Raw genomic sequence first — 19,089 nt, 5'->3', positions numbered from 1 at the left:
GGTTGATAAGAAGTAACCTATTCTTTTATACTTTTCTTCCTATTTTTTAAAATACTTTTATTGGGAGCTCTTACATCTCTTATCATAATCCATACATTCCTCCAACGTGTCATCAAGAAAGAAGAGCTGAGGCACCCAGGCCCAAACACTGAGATGATGATATAGAGCAGAGGGGCAATCCCACAACCCTGAGGCGGGGTGGGCAAGAGACCAAGGGACTGCGTGCTAAAATGCAGAGGACCCGAGAGAGACGTGACTGCCAGCACAGTCAAGAAGAGGCGTTGTGGACAACAGAAATGTACTCTTATTGCTGTGGCTTCCCTCATGAACCCCCATGACGTTGGGGGCTGGGGTGGTGGTGGAGGGAAGTAACCTATTACTCTTATCAGTTGTTCATTCCTAATGTGCTGTAAATCCTACAGGCAGTCTAATTTATTTCATTGGGAAAATCTGCTACAAAAGACCTTTTAACGATGCTAAAAGTTAAGATTCACTTTTTGAGGACTAGGGTACACCTGATCCCAACCTCAGTATTTTCAATTGCCTCATATACACATGAAAAAGTGGCCAAAGAATACAGAAGACTGAGGAAGAATTAACCCCTTGGACTTACAGTGTTGGCCTATACATACTACTGAATATACCATGGACTTCCTGGAACGAATAAGTAACAAGTCTTGGGAGAAGTATAGTCAGAATACTCCTGAGAAGTGAGAATGGTGAGACTTCCTCTTGCTGACTTAGGACAAGCTGTCCTAAGGAACTAGGCTCCGTACACAGAAATCTAGAAAAATAAGGGGTCAGAAGAAAAAAGCAGGCCCTCAACAAAGTGGATGGGCCCAGTGGCTGCAACAAGGGGCTCAGGCTTAACAATGACTTTGGATTGCACAAGACCAGGTAGTGCTTTGTCCTATTGTCCACAGGGTTACTACGAGTGGGCTCCAACTCAACGGTATCTAACAACCACTCCCATCAGCAACTACTTTGTACCTTTCAACAGACCTTGCCCCACTTACTGATTCCCTGAGGGAAAAAGCAAGTCCATTCCTCCTCAGCAGTTTTTTGCATGTTTTCATCAAACTTTATATGTGAGGAAGCAATCATTTGGGGTTAGAAAATGTTTCTTATCTACTTTAAAGTTCACTACTGGAACTTTCCATTTCCCTAGTTTCTCCACAAGTAATATTTATAATATCCTGTTCATTTGCTCTCTATTTGTTTCTAAGGTCAAAGGTGGTTATTTAGACATTAGCTCCTCTAAGAAATCTTTCACGAGCTAACAGCTTAACCTCAGCAGTGGCACCACTCAGGGCATGCAGGGGTTGTGGACCCCACCAGGGGCCATCCTCAGGGGGGCGACAACAAAAAGAACACAAAATTTGGGGGCACTGTTTCAACAGAAATGCTTTACTTTTTAAAAAATATCCCTGTGGTTATAACAACAGAAAACTTTTTCTAAGCCCAGCTTACATGTATCAATATACCTACAGGACTAAAACCCTTTCATTTAGTTTTTAAGACTCTAGAATTATCATCGTTACCCAATTATAATTACACTTTGAATCACGTAGTTTCATCTACACACACTGTAAGTATGCACTGCCATTTTCATTGTTGCTAATGCTTTCCTAGAAGTTGCACATTTTGTCAAAAAATTCTCTTGTTTTAGCTATCATATTGTGTAAATCCTATTTGTGAGCCTATATTAATAACTTTTTGGGAATTAAGCAGCAATTAAAGGAAAAGGAGAAAAGTCAGAAAGGACTTCCTCTCAGTTACAATAATATGGTAAATGAATGTAGATTTTAGCAAACAGTTTTGGTTTTAGTATTTATATATAATTATAAGAAAGGTTACAATTAAGCAATTTACATATATATAGCTCCTATTGTTCCATGACAGGGAGCTCGGTTGGCACAGATTTCACACTGGACTGCTAACTTCAAGGTTAGCAGTTTGAAACCACCAGCCTACTCCCCAGTAGAAAGATATGGGAGCTTTGTATCACTGTAAAGATTTACAGTCATGAAATCCAGAGGCAATTCTACTTTGTCCTGTACATTAGAATCAACTTGGTAGCAGCGAGTTTGTCTGTTTTATGATTAATGTGATTAATATTCTGTATGTATTAATACTCAGGTACAAGAGGAAGTCTATGTGTGGTGGCAGTGGGGAAAGAGAGGCGTATGACACCATGAATTACCCTGCTAAGTGACGTTAGCACTAACCCTAGTTTCTCAGTAGCCACTAAAAACTTCCACTGTGACATTTATCAACCTGCATGCTAATTTCCTTGATGCCACAATTGTTTCACCTTAAGGAGAACTTAACCTTTGTACCCTAGCTTATCCAGCACCTAGCAGATACGTGGTGATTAAGTATTTGATCAATAGAAACTGAAACTTAAAATCCTGTTCCCCCAAATTCTGTTTAACTAGTATACTTAAGTGCCACTGGTGGAAATGTACAAAACTTACAAGAAGCAATTTAGCAACACTTATCAAGAAACTTGAAAATATTCAACTATTTTAAAAAATATATGAGGGGAAGGGGGAGCAGGAAGGGAGGGGAAAAAATGAGGAACTGATATCAGGGGCTCAAGTGGAAGGCAAACGTTTTGAGAATGATGGCGGCAACAAATGTACAAATGTGGTGGCACAATGGATGGATGTATAGATTGTGATAAGAGTTGTACGAGCCCCCAATAAAATGATTTTTTTTAAAAGAAAATTAAAATATATATCTATATTTCCTGAGAAAATAATCAGAAAAATTAAAGTTTCATAAAGTACTTTCTATTATGCCAGTCATTTTAAAAAGATGTATGTGCCCGGCTGGTGCAATGGGCTCTATCTAGAGCTGCTACCTTCAAGGGCAATGATATGTACATAAGCGCACACACACATACACATATATACAGAAAAGGAGGCTTCAAAAAATTCATGGAAAGGGGGAATTACAAGATAATGGAGACACACACACATACACACATACATTTGTATATTTTGGACATGTTATCAGGAAAGACCAGTCCCTAGTAAAGGACATCAAGCTTGGCAAGTACAGGGACAATGAAAAAGAGAAAAGACACAGAGGCTGCATTGATGGGCTCAAGCATCACAACAAGTGTGGGGATGGTGTAAGGCTAGATAGTATAATGCTTTGTTCTGTTATACACAGGGGTGCTATGATGGGGAAGAATCTTGATGGTACCTAACAACAGCATATATATATATATATATTCAATACTAAAATGATTATGATTAAGTGTGTTCAAGTCAGTCAGTGAAGTAAAGTTCAGCTATTAAGAATTCAAAGAATTTGTAGTAACCTGGGGAAGATTTTATAACATTTTTTAAAAGTTGGCTACACATTAGTATATTTTAGTCTAGAATTCTCATAAAGAATTAAAAAAAGAAATGTGGCAAAATTGTTAGCAGTTATTAGAATAACTGAATTATGAAAAGTCTTTTTATAGGTCATTATGACTTATCGTCCTATATAATTATTTTAAATATATTAAAATTTATAAAAATTAAACATTAATTGGAGGTGTGCCCAAATTGTACCATTCTCCTTTGTCTACCAAACAATGAATGTATAATCTTCAGTATTAAACCACAGACAATGTGTTTTATTAAAATAATACAAGATTCACCGTGGAAAATTTTCTATAAAATGATGAAAATGTCTGTTCAAACTAATTTTTCAAATGACTTTTGCCACCATGAAACTATTAAAGAAAAATAAAGATTGGATTGCTTACATAAAAATAGTAAGAATATTTTTATACAAACACACTTAAAGCTGTGAATGATGAAACTCCAGATATCCTGCAACGTATCACACAAGTAAACTTCCCTTCAGAAAGAAATGCAGATGTGTTTTGCAACACACATTCTACTCTTTGAAGTGTCTCCCGATACTGAAACAAATACACTTTAGAGTTCTTTTTACCAAGTGTCTGAATTGCCAGACACAGCAGTTTTAAAAGCTGGCCTCTCGTTGCCTTCACAAAAACATCAAATGACCTCTATAAGCAAATATTGCCCCCAAATCTGTATCACTCCCACTGCCATCTGTCATTCCTGACTTTTAACAATCCTACAGAACAGAAAAGAATCACCCCTTTGAGCTTCCAAACCTGTAAATCTTTACAGGAAAGAAGGCCTCATTTCTTTCATGGACTGTCTGGTGGGTTTGAACCATTGATCTTGTAGTTAGCAGTTCGAGGAATAATCTATTTTCACTATGAGGGTTGAAAGCCAATGCAGTATCACAAAGTGCTTTTAAAAAATGTAACTTCATTGAAAGATATATGAAACAAATGGAAACCTAATTTGCTGTGTAACCTTCCACCAAAAAAAAAAAAAAGACCTTCAGTAAAACATCATTTAAAGAAAAGCATAAATGAAAAAGGAAGCATCTCTGGAGAATAGGTTAAACATCTTTTTAATCTAAACATTTAAAAAACTAATGATAACATATGTCTGACATTACTAAAGTAGTGTTGATGGAACACTGACCATGTAAATGTTACCCCTTCCAAAAAAGAGTTACCCCCTCATTAATAAACCACTTTATTATATATGGTCCAAACGGCTCAAAAACTTTATATAAATTGCACAATTTTATAAATTATATAATCATTAGTATAAAAACAAAGACAATGAGCTTTACTAAAATAATGAAAGGTTCATCATGGATAAGTTCCCACAAAATGGTGAAATATCAGTGAAAACTAATTTTCCAAATCATTTTTGCCACTATGATTTCTGTATGTAAGCCATCACTACAGAAAATCAACAATCATATTCAACAAGGCAGAATTTGTCATCAAGGAGCTATTGCAATAATACATGAATTAGAATTCAATGTTATGGAGCAGTTATCATATGCAATTTTACTTGAAAACTCAGCTCAATTTTCATTTATTTTACCTGTCCCATCACTCTCTTTGCAGTATGTGTCTATTGGCAGAGACAGAACTTAGTGGCTTGTATTCATTTGTCAATACACTCAGCAAATATTTATGAGTATTTACAATATTGTAGTGACTGTGCCAAGCACAGATTTAAAGATAAATTATGTCCATAAACTGCTTGGAGGCTACATGTACCAGAGTAAAAAAGAAAATAAAAAGTGTTGCTACAAAATCACAGAAACCTTTATTAAACCAAAATATCAAAATGGGAAGCTACTGCTATTGCGCGTTATCTTCCACGTGGGTCTACACACATCTGAAGGCCGTGTCTCCAGCTCTCTGACTCGTCCTCGGAGAATTCTGTGCTCGTTAATCTCCTCCACCCACGGCAAAAGACCCTTTGAGTGTCCTTGAGGGACTCAAATTGTCTTCCTTTTCAATGTTCTTCGCGTTTGGAAACAAAACATCTGAGAGACAAGTTCAGGGCTAGAGGGTGCCTGTGGGGTGAAGTTTTCCAGGAAATTCGCATCGGACTGCACTGCCTACGCTGGAGGAGCAGGTACATTGTTGAATTTGGGGTTGGTGGTGGCTGGCATATCCACCCTTGCAGTATATTCCTAACCTTTTTCTCATCACTGTAGTTTTCAAGGTTATTAAATTCCTTCATAAGGCCCCATGAAGGAAATCTATTATGGAATCCCAAAGAGGAGTCGCTGTAACCTTCAGAGCCTTGAATTAAGCTGGTTTAGCGGATCTTCTCAGAACTCGGTTTTCCTTCGATCGTTTCTTGAAGGGAAACCCAATGGTATTGGGCTAAGTACGAAGCAGCCAAATGCCGGGACGCCAGCGGCCCCTTCTGAGAAAAACGAGGCCCTCTGCTCCCGTACAGGCTCACAGCGCTGCAGAGTCATGTGCACTCAATAGCAGTAAGTTTGGTTTGGGGCTTTTGTTTTTTTAAAGAGAGAACTTGTCTGCAGGCATCCACAGACAGGTTTAACATGTTTTGTTTGGACAACTACCACGTCTGTATGAAGTGAGACCTGAATGGCAATGCTCTTGACTTACCTGGTAAGACTGAAATACCAAGTGGGAATTCTGATAAGCACTAGCCCACTCACTCATGTGGGGTCAATCCCACTTCATGACTTCATGGCACCATAAGGGTAACTGAATATTGGAGAGGATTTCAACCGGACTTACTATTCTTATTCTATCTGGAGAGGCTAGCCTGGATCTGAGCTCCTCTCCTCTGAACAAATGGCTTACTTCGCTTGAACCACCAATTCCCCCTTCAGCACAAGGCTCACTTGTCATTCAACACATAGCCTCATTGATGCATTTCTTTGGGAATTCTACTCCCAGACTGGACATCTGCCTGCTGTCTCAAGTCCTGTGCATACCTTTATTACAGTCCTCACATACTATACTGTGTATCCTGGCTGTCATCCACACTAATGGACCAGGAAATGCTTGAAGACTGACATTATCTTTCACCCCTGTAGCCCTAGAACTTATCGGAATGCCCTCGCACAGTGAGGGCTAACGGGTCTAATGGAGATTGGAATACATGAATAAAAATGTGGCAGATGTACTCTGGAAATCCTGCTTTGGAAGCTATTTAACAACCTGCTTCAAGAAGAACAGAGAGCTGTATCAGGGTAATGAGAAAAGAGGAAGAAATCAAAAGGTAGGGAAAGGAAGACATTAAAGGGAGCTTGAAAGCCCAGGAAAAGGAAGGCACCATTCACAGAAGGGGAAAGTTCATGAGTCCAGGGAGCATGGAGAATTGGGGCTACAATAATGAAAATAGCTCCACAAAAATGCAGATGGTCCAGAATACACTCTCTAATATATCATGAGTGTTTCTTCACCAAAACACCAAATTTAAACTTCCATACTAATACCTTGTATGAATGCATAAAGTTTAACTCTTGAATGTCTTTAGAAGTCAAGAAAAAATGTCGAAAAACTCCCTCTTACGATATTTAGATTTGAAGATACTATCATTGAATTGGGAGCCCTGGTGGTGCAGTGGTTACAATTTGGGCGGCTAACTGCAAGGTCAAAGATGAAGCTTTCTACTCCTGTAGAGTTCGAGTCTCAGGAACTCACAGGAGGCAGTTCTACCCTGTCCTGTAGGGTTGCTCTCTGTAAGCCAGTATTGACACCATGGCAGTGAGTTTTTGAGTTTGCCTATTAAATGACAGAAAACTGGTGGCATAGTTGGTCACGTGTTGGACTGCTAACCAAAGGTCAGCGGTTTAAACCCACCCTCTACTCTGGTGGAAAGATAGGGAGTATGCTTCCATAGAGATTTACAGACTCAGAAATCCTTGAAAGCAGTTGACTCTGTCCTGTAGCGTCAATTATGAGTCAATGTCAACTTTACAACAGTAGTTTGGAAGTTTTTTTTTCTTGGGTTTTGGTTTATAGTTAAATGTGGTACAAATAATTAATAATGACAAGTTAACACTTGGCTGCTAACCCAGAAGGCCCGGAGACCTAATTCCAAAACCTCAGCCTTTGCAACACTAGGGTGTACAGTCTAATATGACACACACCAAGTCAGAATAACTCAACGGCAAATAGTTTTATTTTAACTTACACAGTTTCGTGTGATTTAGTGCTGCCTTAATTGTCTCTATGTTTATTAATAAAAGTTCTTCAAAAAGACAAATTTTTAACAACAAAATTTCCTGTTACTAAAAAAAAATTCAAATAATTTAGACTGCCCTAGACCCAAAAGAAAGTGTGAAACTATATGTGAAAATGCAATTTAATATATGAATTGATATACAACACAGAATATAGCAAAATATAGTTCACCTAGATAATGAGTACCTAGATTTTTCCACTGGTAAATTACTGTTAGGCCAGGTGATCCAAATACTTAGGGTAGCAAAGAATTTAAAAAGAGGTTTATCTGCTAAAATAAAATTAAAAAAGAGGTTTATCTCCTAAACTAGTTATTAATTCTTTAAAAAAAAAAAGGCAAGGTATGGGATCAGCAAGGAGCACACAGCTGTATTTGCTTATTCTTTGCAATTAATATATATATTCCATATTTATAGAATGTTTTTTAATTCGTAGGGAATCTGTTTTTTTTAAGTAAGGAAACTAAGGTAGAGCAATTAACTTCATAAATATTATATTTCAACAATGTTATCTGTATACTTCTGTACACCTAAAATGTATTTTTCCAACAAATGCAGAACTTAAAAATTTTCTTTCAATTGTCACATTTTCATATGGATTTAACACACAGAACAGCAAGACCCAAGAAAAGGAAAACCACCCGCATTGGTCTTGCACTCTTTCCTAGCCAAACAAGATAAGGCAAAGACTAGAATGGCTTTCTGCCCAGGTTTCTCTGGGCTTTGGTCACAAAGGTGAGTTATTCCTTGTAGTTGTAAGTCAATCATTTAGAAGTAACCCTAGGAAGTCCCTACATGGAGAGATCATCCTAATCATTTATTAATGGAGATGGAACACTATATCAGTTCCAAAATAAATGTCCCTACCACCTATTACGATTTTTACTGTATCTTTCCACAAGAGAGTAGGAGGGGCTGCATGGAATTTCAATTGGGCCTTTACGTAACTGTAGAAATTAAAACACTGTATTTTCTCCCACATGGGAGCTCTAAAGGTATTTTCCCAAAGAAATCATCAACTACACACATACACACACACACAAGTGTATACGAGTGTTTTCTTTATAAAGGACACTGGTGTTCAGAGGAGTGTTCAGTCATGTGCATATAGATAAGATCAATTCCTTAAAACGCAATCACTGGACTATGGCTGTGTGAAAAGCAAGGCGTACTAGCCAGAGACAACTGAGCTGAACTCTACTGCTTATGAATTTTAAATCTGCATACAAAACCTCTGGTTTCCTCTTTTCGAAAGAGAGATCTTCTTGTGTAGATTAAATAAAATACAACAACATGTTTTATAAATACTCATATATACCTGTCATTTAGAGCTCAAGCTCCAAGCTCACGGCCATGGAGTCAATTCTGACTCACAGTGACCCTATAGGACAGAGTACAACTGCCCCTGTGGGTTTCCAAGACTGGAAATCATGACCGGTGTAGAAAGCCGCCTCATCCTCGTTTAGGGTGGCTGGTGGGTCCAAAATGCTGACTTTGAGGTTAACAGCCCAGCACCTAACCCACTACACCACCAGGGCTCCTAGACCCTATCCACAGGTGTCTCTAAAAGGGTTCATGGTCTGTTGCCAAAAGGTCTCAGACTTGAAAATGCTATGGATATAAGGAGGCTGAACTGACAGCAAACGGGTTTATTTAACTGAAAAACACATGCCGTTCGGCGACTTTGTGCAACTTAGAATGACAGTGCAGGTATATGAAAACCATAAACTAATAAACAAGCACAGCTATTCTCTCGCCTTCCAAACCTACTAGTCTTTCCTTTCTCTCTTCCACACTAAGCAACGTCCCAGTCTCATAAGACACAAGCTAAAGAGGGTGCATGAACGTAGAAGGTCTATGAATTCACCTGAAGATGCACACTGTTGTATCTGCTTTCACTTAATATCTAAAATTGTTGTCATCTAAATTAATTCCTACTTTATTGAAAATTATTTTATTCTAAAAATAACTTTTTATTGACAGCCATAACAAACTGGTCACATGTATAATTTTTTTTAACTATAAAGACTAGTCAAACTACTTTGAACATTTCCTTGTTTAATTTTGACAAAAAATGGTGGGGGGGGAGATACTTGAACTCCTTCTGTATTACAGTATAAAAATTGTTTAATCCATATGCCATGAAAGTTTTCTTTCATCTCCATAGGAAATTCTTGAATATCACAGCCTTATTTTTCATGCTATAACACCATTAGCATTTTCTCATGTCCATTTAAGTAAATGGCCTTCTTTTTACCAAACACTTTACCCGTTATAATAATTCAGTATGTGTCGTTAAGTAAAAACTTACATAGGATAAGGTCTTATATGTGAATGTTTTTAATAATCTATAAAATGGTATCAAATACAGATTATGATTAAAATATATTATACTTTAGAGTAAAAATATGGCTAATACTTCATTTAATATATCCCAAATGATACTATTATACGTTAAACGCTTTACGACCACCTCTTATATAAACATGACCAATCAGGTAGAGGTTGAGTTTAGTTGTTAACATCACAGGGAGGTACCTGATGACCACATTGCTTCTTAAGGACTGCCTCTATGTAATGATGGTGTAATATAGAAAGGACTTTTGTTATTTCCTGGAAATGTAGAAATAAAGTTTTATCCCCTAACTAGTCTTTCTCCTTCACAAAAAAAGCGCAAATGTCTGTTACCAAGGACAGTGTAAGAATGTAAAGTACAATTGAACAAAATGGCCACTAAAGAGTGCTCCTTTGAGAGCCAATCAGTGAAGAATTTGAGAGGTTCCACGTAGAAAATAAAAATGATCTACTTTGTTTCCATCAAAACATTATTCTAGTCAAGAAACTTTCAAAATCAAATGATTTCCAAACTACCAAACCAAAGATCCATAACCAGAGGAACTTTATTCATCTACAGAGGCTCAATTTTTATTTCCCAATCAAGGCAAATAACCAAGGAGGATGAAAAATTACAAATATTTCTTCAGTGCTTGGACTGTAAAAAAAAAGTAACAAGAATCAGGAAATCTTTTGACATCCCTAGTATGACAAGAAAGAAAAGTTTGGAACATATGCAATATTCAGATTTTATAGCTGACAACTAATTTTGTATAGATGGGTCATGTTATTGTGTAAAGTCATACTTCATATTTTGTGATTATCACCAATTTGGGAATTAACAAAAGTAAAAAAAATCAAATACTAAGGTTTATAATTGTATTATATATGAAATGTGATGGAAACATAGACTGAAGCTCCTTGATAACTTTAACAATAGAGTACAAATAAAATACATTTGTACTGATGTGTTATTTCCATCTTATATTACATACTGCTTTATTTATAAAACCAATGGCTTGTGGCATATGAGATTCTACATGACAAGAGATTTCTAAGGATTAAGATATAAACTGGCAGATAGAAGCAAAAATGTTATCATAACCATATACAATATTTTAGCATCCATAGGACTATAGATGTACTATTTGTAAAACTATCCATCATCATTGCTATCAGTCCACTCGATCATGATCTTCTATCACTACCTCTCAAGGACCTGACATAATCACATAAATTTACGTTGTGAAGCATGTCAAAACAGACATAATACCAAAACAACAGAGAAATTTGCATTTGTTAAGGACAAGACTAATTGTTGGGGTTAAAATGATGCAATTTCTAATTGTCTTGGTGAATATGATGATACAATTCTATTATTAATGATTCACCATTTAGTGAGCTTGTCCTCTATTTTTATCTAATAGAAAATCACTTTTCAAAAGATGAAAATTGCATATAATCCCAGATCTACTACTCAAAAAAACAAATTATATATGATAAAAGTATTCATCTACCTGCTTTTAGTTTACATAAGGAATACTCTTGCTTGTACTTATTAGCATACAAAAAAAAGAAAAATATCTTCAATAGACCTTAAGCTTCCAAAATATGGTGTGACTAACAGCTGGGAGGAAATGCAACTGAAACCATCTGGTGGAAATCCATTCAAATCCAGCCATAAGGGGGCAAAAATGTCTGCATGACACTATACTTGGATGTGCAAATTCGTGCAGGAATATAGCCAATATTTAGTAGTTCCCTCGTGGTCTCCTATTTATTGAGAATAGCCTTTTCTTTTTCAGTTTTAGTGCTACATTTAAAGCGCATTATTTGAGTTAGTGGAGCCCTAATGGCATTGTCGGATAAGTGTTGGACTACTGATTGTAAGGTTGGCGGTCCAATCCCACCAGCTGCTCTGTGAGAGAAAGAGGAGGTTCTCTGCTCCTGTAAAGATTGATAAACACAGAAACCCATACAGAATCTATGAACTGGAATTGATGTGATGGCAGTGCGAGTCATCTGAATTTGAGTTGTCTTTAAAACAAATAGACTCAACCTTTGGCTTTACAATTGCATTGCATTTCAAATAATAAAAGAAACCAAAATATTATATGTTTCACAGAAATTTCCATATGAAGTAAAAAATTGGCATCTTAAAACAAATAACCATGAAATTTTGCATATCAATGTATTTCCTTTTCAATACATTAATGTCTTTCATAAGTTTTCCATAAAACGTTTTTTTTTATCATTGTATTCTGAGAATTTTTAAAGAATTCTTATTTTAAAACATTTGTTCTCAATAGATTCTTATATGTAAACTAGGTACTTAAGTCTTTTATAAATGATTTGATAACCACATTTGATCACAGTCTTTCTATACTGAAGCCTTTCTATATCCTCAATGTTGAATGTTAAATTGTGGAAGCTTGATCCATTTGCATTTAAGAATCTATCATTTGAGTAGAGAAACCAGAAGAATGGAGGGAAAGTGGGGGAGAAGGGGGGGGGACGATCACAATGATCTACATATAATCCCCTCCCTGGAAGATGGACAACAGAAAAGTGGGTAAAGGGAGACATTGGACAGTGTAAGACATGGAAAAATAATAATAATTTATAAATTAACAACAGTTCATGAGGGAGAGAGGGTGAAGGAAGAAGGGGGGGAAATGAGGAGCTGATACCAAGGGCTCAAGCAGAAAGCAAATGTTTTGAGAATGATGATGGCAACAAATGTACAAATGTGCTTGACACAATGATGGATGTATGGATTGTGATAAGAGTGTACAAGCCCCCAATAAAGTGATTTTAAAAAATCTATCATTTGAGTCCAGATTAAACACATACACAATCAAAGGTACAGATGTGCTAAAACCAATTCTAATTGCTATGAGGATATCAAATGAAGCTATTGAGTATTTTGAAATAAATATATTATTTTACAGGTAAGCAGCAACAATAGTAAAATTGACAGGATTTTGTAAATGAATAAAAGCTTTATGAAATTCTTGGAATACTCCAAAGACTCCACTGTTTTACTCTTTCCTGTTTTACTAAGAAGCCAAGACAGAAAAGATGAGTGATTAAACACTCATTATGTAGTATTACACACCACATAATGGGGCAAAGATTCAAATCAGGTTCTCCCAGACAAACTGAAGCTACCATTAGATTTACAAGTTTTCCATTTCTTCCATATCAACAACCTCAATTGATCCTAACAACAACCCTACTGGATAATAATAGCAGCTAATATTGATGGAATTAAATATTACATGGCAGGATCTGTTCTACACTAAATGAACTCATGCATTCCTCACAATACTCTATAATGAAGGGTCATATTACACGATAGTCACTACCATCAAGTCAATTCTGACTCGTAGCAACCCTACAGGACAGGGCAGAATTGCCCAGGTGGATTTCAGAGATTGTAACTTTTTATGGGAGTAGAAAGCCCTGTCTTTCTCCCATGGAGCAGCTGGTGGTTTCAAACTGCTGACCTTCCAGTTAGCAGCTCAACCTGTAACTACTACGTCATGATGGCTCATATTAGCGTCCCATTATACAGAAGGGAAAATTGAGGCTCGAAGAACACAGGTAAAGGCCCAATATCACACAGCTGACAGAGAGAATTCAAACCAAGCATATGTGGCTCAAGCACCAACGATATGCTTACCACCACCTTCTTGGAAAAGTTAATATTGAGAGGTCACACGGAAAGACTATTGCAAAGGAAGAACAAGAACCCTGTTTTTTAACTCTCCATCCTAGCTACTTTTCCTACGTGTAGTCAGAATCATTAGAATCATTAAAACAGGAACCAGTTAGAAACCTCAGTCTATCTGGTCCTTTTGAGTGTGGGCTTGTGAAAAACACTGGCTGAGTGGAGAAGAAAAGGAATTCCACCAGCCCAGAGACGACTTATCCTCCATCTGGGGAAGTAAAGGGAAGAGTTTCAACTGAGTTCCTGGGAAAAAATCCATTATTTTTTAATTCCATTTCCTCCCAGTCTCTTTGATGCCTTTTGCAGACGACAGCAAAAAGTATAAGAGAAGGGACAAATATGTTTGAGGTCTGCTATTATTTTTCTTGTGGCTAGATTCCATCAAGTTAGTTCCAACTCACAGCAGCCAACTGAACAAAACACTATCCAGTCCTCTTCCATTTCAAATTGGTTACAACCACTGGATCAATCTACCTCCCTGAGGGTCTTCTTCTTTTTCCCTGACCCTCTACTTTACCGAGCATGTCCTTTCTCCAGTGACTGGTCTGTCCTGATAACATGGCCAAAGCACATGAGATGAAATTTCACCATACTTGGTTCTAAGGAGTATTTGGGGCTGTATGTTCTTCTTTCAAGACAGAATTGGTCATTTTTCATGCCAAAACCTCAAACTCACTGCCACTAAGTCAATTCTGAGTCATGGCAAACCTCTAGGCTAGAACTGCCCCCTGTGAGTTCCCAAGACCGTAACTCTTTACAGGAGTAGACGGCTTCATTTTTTTCAGGTAGTAAACAGTATATTTAATATTCTTCATTAGCTTCATAATTCAAAGATGTCAATTCTTCTTTGGTCTTCCTTGTTTATCAACCAGCATTCACATGTATAAAACTCAAACTCACTGTCACTGCCATTGAGTCAATTCTGACTCATAGCCACCCTACAGACCTGGGTAGAACTACCTCTGTGGGTTTCTGAGTCTGTAAGTCTTCACAGTAGTAGAAAGCCTCATCTTTCTCCCAAGGAGCAGATGGTGGTTCTGAACTGCTGACCTTTCAGTCATGAGCTCTTTAGGCCTCAAAATGACCTCTTTGCTTTTTAAAGCTTTTTGTAGTAGATTTACTCAGTGTAATGTATCATTTGATTTCTTTCCTGGTGCTTCCATAGGGGTTGATTGTGGATTCAAGCAAAATTAAATCCTTGGTAATTTCTAGCTTTATTTCCATTTATTAATCTAGTTGGGAATATTTCTTTCTTTTTGATCTTCATCAGTAAGTGCTTCAATTCCTTTTCATTTTCAGCTAGCAGGGTTGAATTATCTCTATCTGCCTACTGCAAGCTATTAATGTCTTCCTCCAATCCTCTCCTCCAAGTGGATCCGCTTCCTGAATTATTTGCCCAACAAAGACTGAATACAGATGGTAAAAGGATATAACTCTGGCCCATGTCTTTCGTGATCAGTTCATATTGAAGAAGGGACTTTCAGTCTATGCTCAGGTTCTGCCTGAGCACAACAAACTGTTCTGCAATTCCCAATCTTCACGGTGTTATCCATAATCTACTATGATCCACCTAGTCAAAGGTCTTTGTACTGTGAATAAAACATAGGCAAACATCTTTCTGCTTTTAACCACGATCCATCTGACATCAGCAATGTTATCTGTCATTGCATGCCCACTTCTGACTCTGCTTGACTTTTTAACAGTTCCTTGTTGATGTACTACTACAACTGATTTCAAATGCTCTTCAGCATAATGGTACCTGTGAGTGAGATTCATAGTAGTAGTACTCTATACTTGCCGCAATTGCTTGGATCATCTTTCTTTGGAATCGCTATAGGTATACAGCTCTTTCAGTTGGTCATTCCAGTTCTGGTATAAAGAATATGAATTTGGATAATGGAAGATGACTCTGAATCATAGGAATTACTTTTAAATTTCCAAGGATTTGCCATTTAAATTACTCATGACTGATTTGTTTTTAGAGAAAATTTAAAGTCAATTAAAGACCCAGAAAAGTGTTGGGATGCCCTCTAAAGAATTGACATTCCCCAGTCTTGTTAAAAGTACCAGCACAGGCAGAAGTAATACAAGCATGGAAACAATTTAACTGAAACTTTCATTTTTCTTCTCTTTAAAAAAAACCTAAAATGGCATTTATACTTTAGCTACTCCTTGTTGAAGTCTATTCTTGTGGAGTAGAGATCAAGGAAAGATAACTGAGGCTACAGTGATTCTCAGTTCTCATAGCACGGTTCCTCAGTGGCTGTACATTTTCCATAAAGATCTTTCTCACCATCATATTAAAATCAGATTAGGTAAACTAAAACAAAATACAATCTGGAAGAATACACAGAATGGCTACCTAAATTCAAAGTACAAGTTGAAGGAATTTGCAATACAGGAAAACTAATCACGGCAGAGAACAAAGGTAATGACCAAAGCAGTCCTTCTTAAAAACATGTAAAATCATGGAATCTGTCTTTCCATTCCTTAAAATAAACCAGGTCACTGAAATGGGCTTTACACGATGACACTCTGTTCATTTTAATTTTGCCAAACCATAATTCCAGTGAAAATACTGTGGACATGTGCCCATAATACTGGGACTGCTGTTTGACTGTAAGTGTTTTCACATAAGTGTGGCAAAATAGAAAGATCCCCTTAAGGTCACTCCAGGTTTGGGGTGGTTTTTGCTTTTGTCAACAGCTATTTCATGACTATGAATTATCTCTCTGGCTACAAACTGCATATGCAAAATGCATTACATGAGTCTGTGGGAAGAGTCAATGCAGACAACTAAATAAAGGCCTGAAATGTACACAAAAACACCAGAATCAATCTGAATTTCCTAGAATATAGCAACCATAATTTACAGTTACTGTTAAATATGCCTCAGTGAATCAAGTTCAAGTGTAATTACAAGGGAAATATATGATGATTCAACTGAGCTATGACCTATTTTTTTCTCTCAAAAGCAAAAGAGAATTATGACAATTGTGAAACTTCTATAATGTTTTTCCATTCCAGGGTCCTTCTGAAACTTATTTCACATCAGAACTGAAGGCAAAATGGGCTTAGTGGCATTTATTGTTTTAGCTTTAAAGTATGATTAATAATGCTGCTTGCTGCTGCTCATAGGACAAATAGACTTTTAGTAATAATTTATTAATTAATATCAATTATATTTGTTCATTTATTTTAAAAGTGTATAAACCTAGAGTCATCCAAGAAGAAAACAACTCCAATAAATGATACCTAAATCTACAATTCCATTATAACCATATGATAAATTTACGTACAACAGAACCAACAATCAACAGGACACGTACAAAATTACATATATGTGGTTGAAAATACCCACCCCTAGCAGAAAGCTTTTTGGTGTTGATAATTTTGGCAGCGTATTCTTGTCCAGAAGGGATTTTCATACATCTTCTCACCACAGAGAATGCTCCCCTGAAAACGAATAATGAAGGAGTGGAGTCATGAGTATAATCAGTTCTGATCCTCTCCCCATAGAGAAAATATGTCAACAATCTGAGCATTGTTACTGATTTTAGTGATGGCCAAATGTCAGTGCACTACAGTAAGTATCCAAAAAAATGAACAATTCTTCCTGGAAACCCAAACCGTCTTTCAATTTTATTTAAGGGAGAGCCCACATAATTCATCAACAACATGATAGGAACTGTCAAATCCGATAGCTCCTGTTTGCACATGAAATCTGAAAACATTTTATAATTCATACTCACACAGAGCCAAGTGCTCTGAGATAACCCTGCAAAGAGCTGAGCTGAGGAGGAACGGCAACAAACACTCTGCTGCCTATTTGTTAGGTAGTGGGGGGAAATAATGTGGCTCCAATTAAGTAAATATGGTAATTGATTAAAATATTAAGCTTGAGCAAATGTGGGTGATTGAACAAATCCTGGCAGGATGATTTCTGTGTCTTCTTCTGGGCTGGGGGAGGGGAGAGATTTGGATTAAGCTGCTCTTCCAACATATTCTCCATGTTTTTAACAACAGACAATACAGCAGGAGTTTTCATTACATTTAAATGTACACTTTCTTCAATTCAAATGTAGATAATAAGCCAGCCACATATACCCTTTCCTCATAGTGGAAAGTAGCGACAGAGGAATTGGTTCGCTGCTACATAAATCAACATCGAGGGCTCGGCCTCCAGGTCCCTTTATAGAAGACTCAGTAGGCTTCCTGCCCCCTTCCTGAACATATTCAAGTAGTTATTGCAGTCTGGGGTAGGAGGCTGTTTTGCACAAAGCCAGGCTATCCTTGGGAAGTGCTCTCTGGGTCTCCAGCAGGCTTTCCCGAATCCCTTGGAATTAACTCCTCCTTACGAATGCGAAGATGCACAAGTAAATCCTGAGAAGGTTGAAGGCGTTCAAGCAATCTAGTGCAAAGACTAACAGTGGATATGGGGCAGGGGGCTGGATTCCAATGGGTGGCCCCTTTCCTGGACAGAACAACTACTAGATGCAAATAGACTACGCCAAGTTGAACTTTCGGCATCAGTAAATATGGCCCCGTCTGTGGCAGTGAGTTCTCATCCGCTCCTGGGTCGGCTAACCCGGAGGCATCTCTATTTACAGAAAACATGATCTATGTTGCATTTTACATGGATTCTTGTTACACACACACACACACACGAGCATGCAAGCGTGCGCGCAAGCACTCACACACACCACACACACTTCTCAGGATGACAGCTACAACTGCAGAGATCATAAATTCACAAAGTCTTTCCTGAACAGTGGGAAATGGGGGGTGGGGGGTGGTGCCAGGCTCAGGACTAGGAGGATGGGTCCCTGTAGGGATAGGGGTCTTTCCCCTCCTCTGCCCTCGGCAGCCGGAGCTAAAAGACCAGGGGTTTCTTCCCTCTCCTTGGGTCCCCCAAACTCCTTCGCCCAATGGTGGAGGCCAGTGGGTAGGGGGCAACGCGACCCGCCCTCTGCCGGAAAGGGGACAGGAGATGCCGGGCAAAGGCGCTTACTTTCCGAGCTCCTCGAAAAGCTGGTACTCGTCCGTGAACCTGGTGCAGGTGGTGGTGGAAGCCATCCTGGTCCTGGCGGCGCCCCTGGCTGGCAGTGTGCTGGAGGAGACCGGGCGGACGTGCAGCTTCCCGGGACTGGCCCCGCAGTGCTGTCACCGAGGGCCGCGCTCACTTTTCTCGTCCGAAAGTAGCTCGCCCGGGAGGGAGTGCGCGCAGGGGCGGGGCGGCAGGGAAGATGACCAGAAAGGCTCGCGAGGGGTCTCGTCCCCCAGGTCCGTCGCTCCTGCCCCTCCTCCAGGCCTCGCTAGCTTCCTTCTTCTCGGGGACGCTCCACCCGACCCCTTGTTCAAGCCCCTGTCCCCAGCTGCAGAAGGGCAGGGGACTCACTAAGAGGGGGCCCCGCAAATGGAAGAAGAGCCCGGGACTGGTAGAG

At 38.3% G+C, this 19,089-nt stretch overlaps 1 protein-coding gene across 16 annotated transcripts in view; it reads right to left on the bottom strand.

The window, feature by feature from the left end:
* Positions 1–19,082, bottom strand: part of CAMK2D (calcium/calmodulin dependent protein kinase II delta) — a 332,745-nt gene extending 313,663 nt beyond the window's left edge. For all 16 annotated transcript variants that reach the window (XM_045284097.1, XM_045284098.1, XM_030888608.2 and 13 more), the window contains exons 1-2: positions 18,657–19,082; positions 17,007–17,101 (exon numbers count right to left, since the gene is read on the bottom strand). In XM_045284097.1, the coding sequence (XP_045140032.1) occupies positions 17,007–17,101; positions 18,657–18,721 (160 nt within the window). In that variant the 5' untranslated portion in view covers positions 18,722–19,082. The remainder of the gene's footprint in view (positions 1–17,006; positions 17,102–18,656) is intronic.
* Positions 19,083–19,089: the final 7 nt, after the last annotated feature.

The sequence above is a fragment of the Echinops telfairi genome, unplaced genomic scaffold (genome assembly GCF_000313985.2).
Source record: "Echinops telfairi isolate 266 unplaced genomic scaffold, ASM31398v2 ScPeMD7_7468;HRSCAF=8506_0, whole genome shotgun sequence".
In the NCBI taxonomy this organism is placed as follows: Eukaryota; Metazoa; Chordata; class Mammalia; order Afrosoricida; family Tenrecidae; genus Echinops; species Echinops telfairi.
The sequence above is the reverse complement of the archived record's forward strand: the minus strand, read 5'-3'. Positions and strand labels throughout refer to the sequence as shown.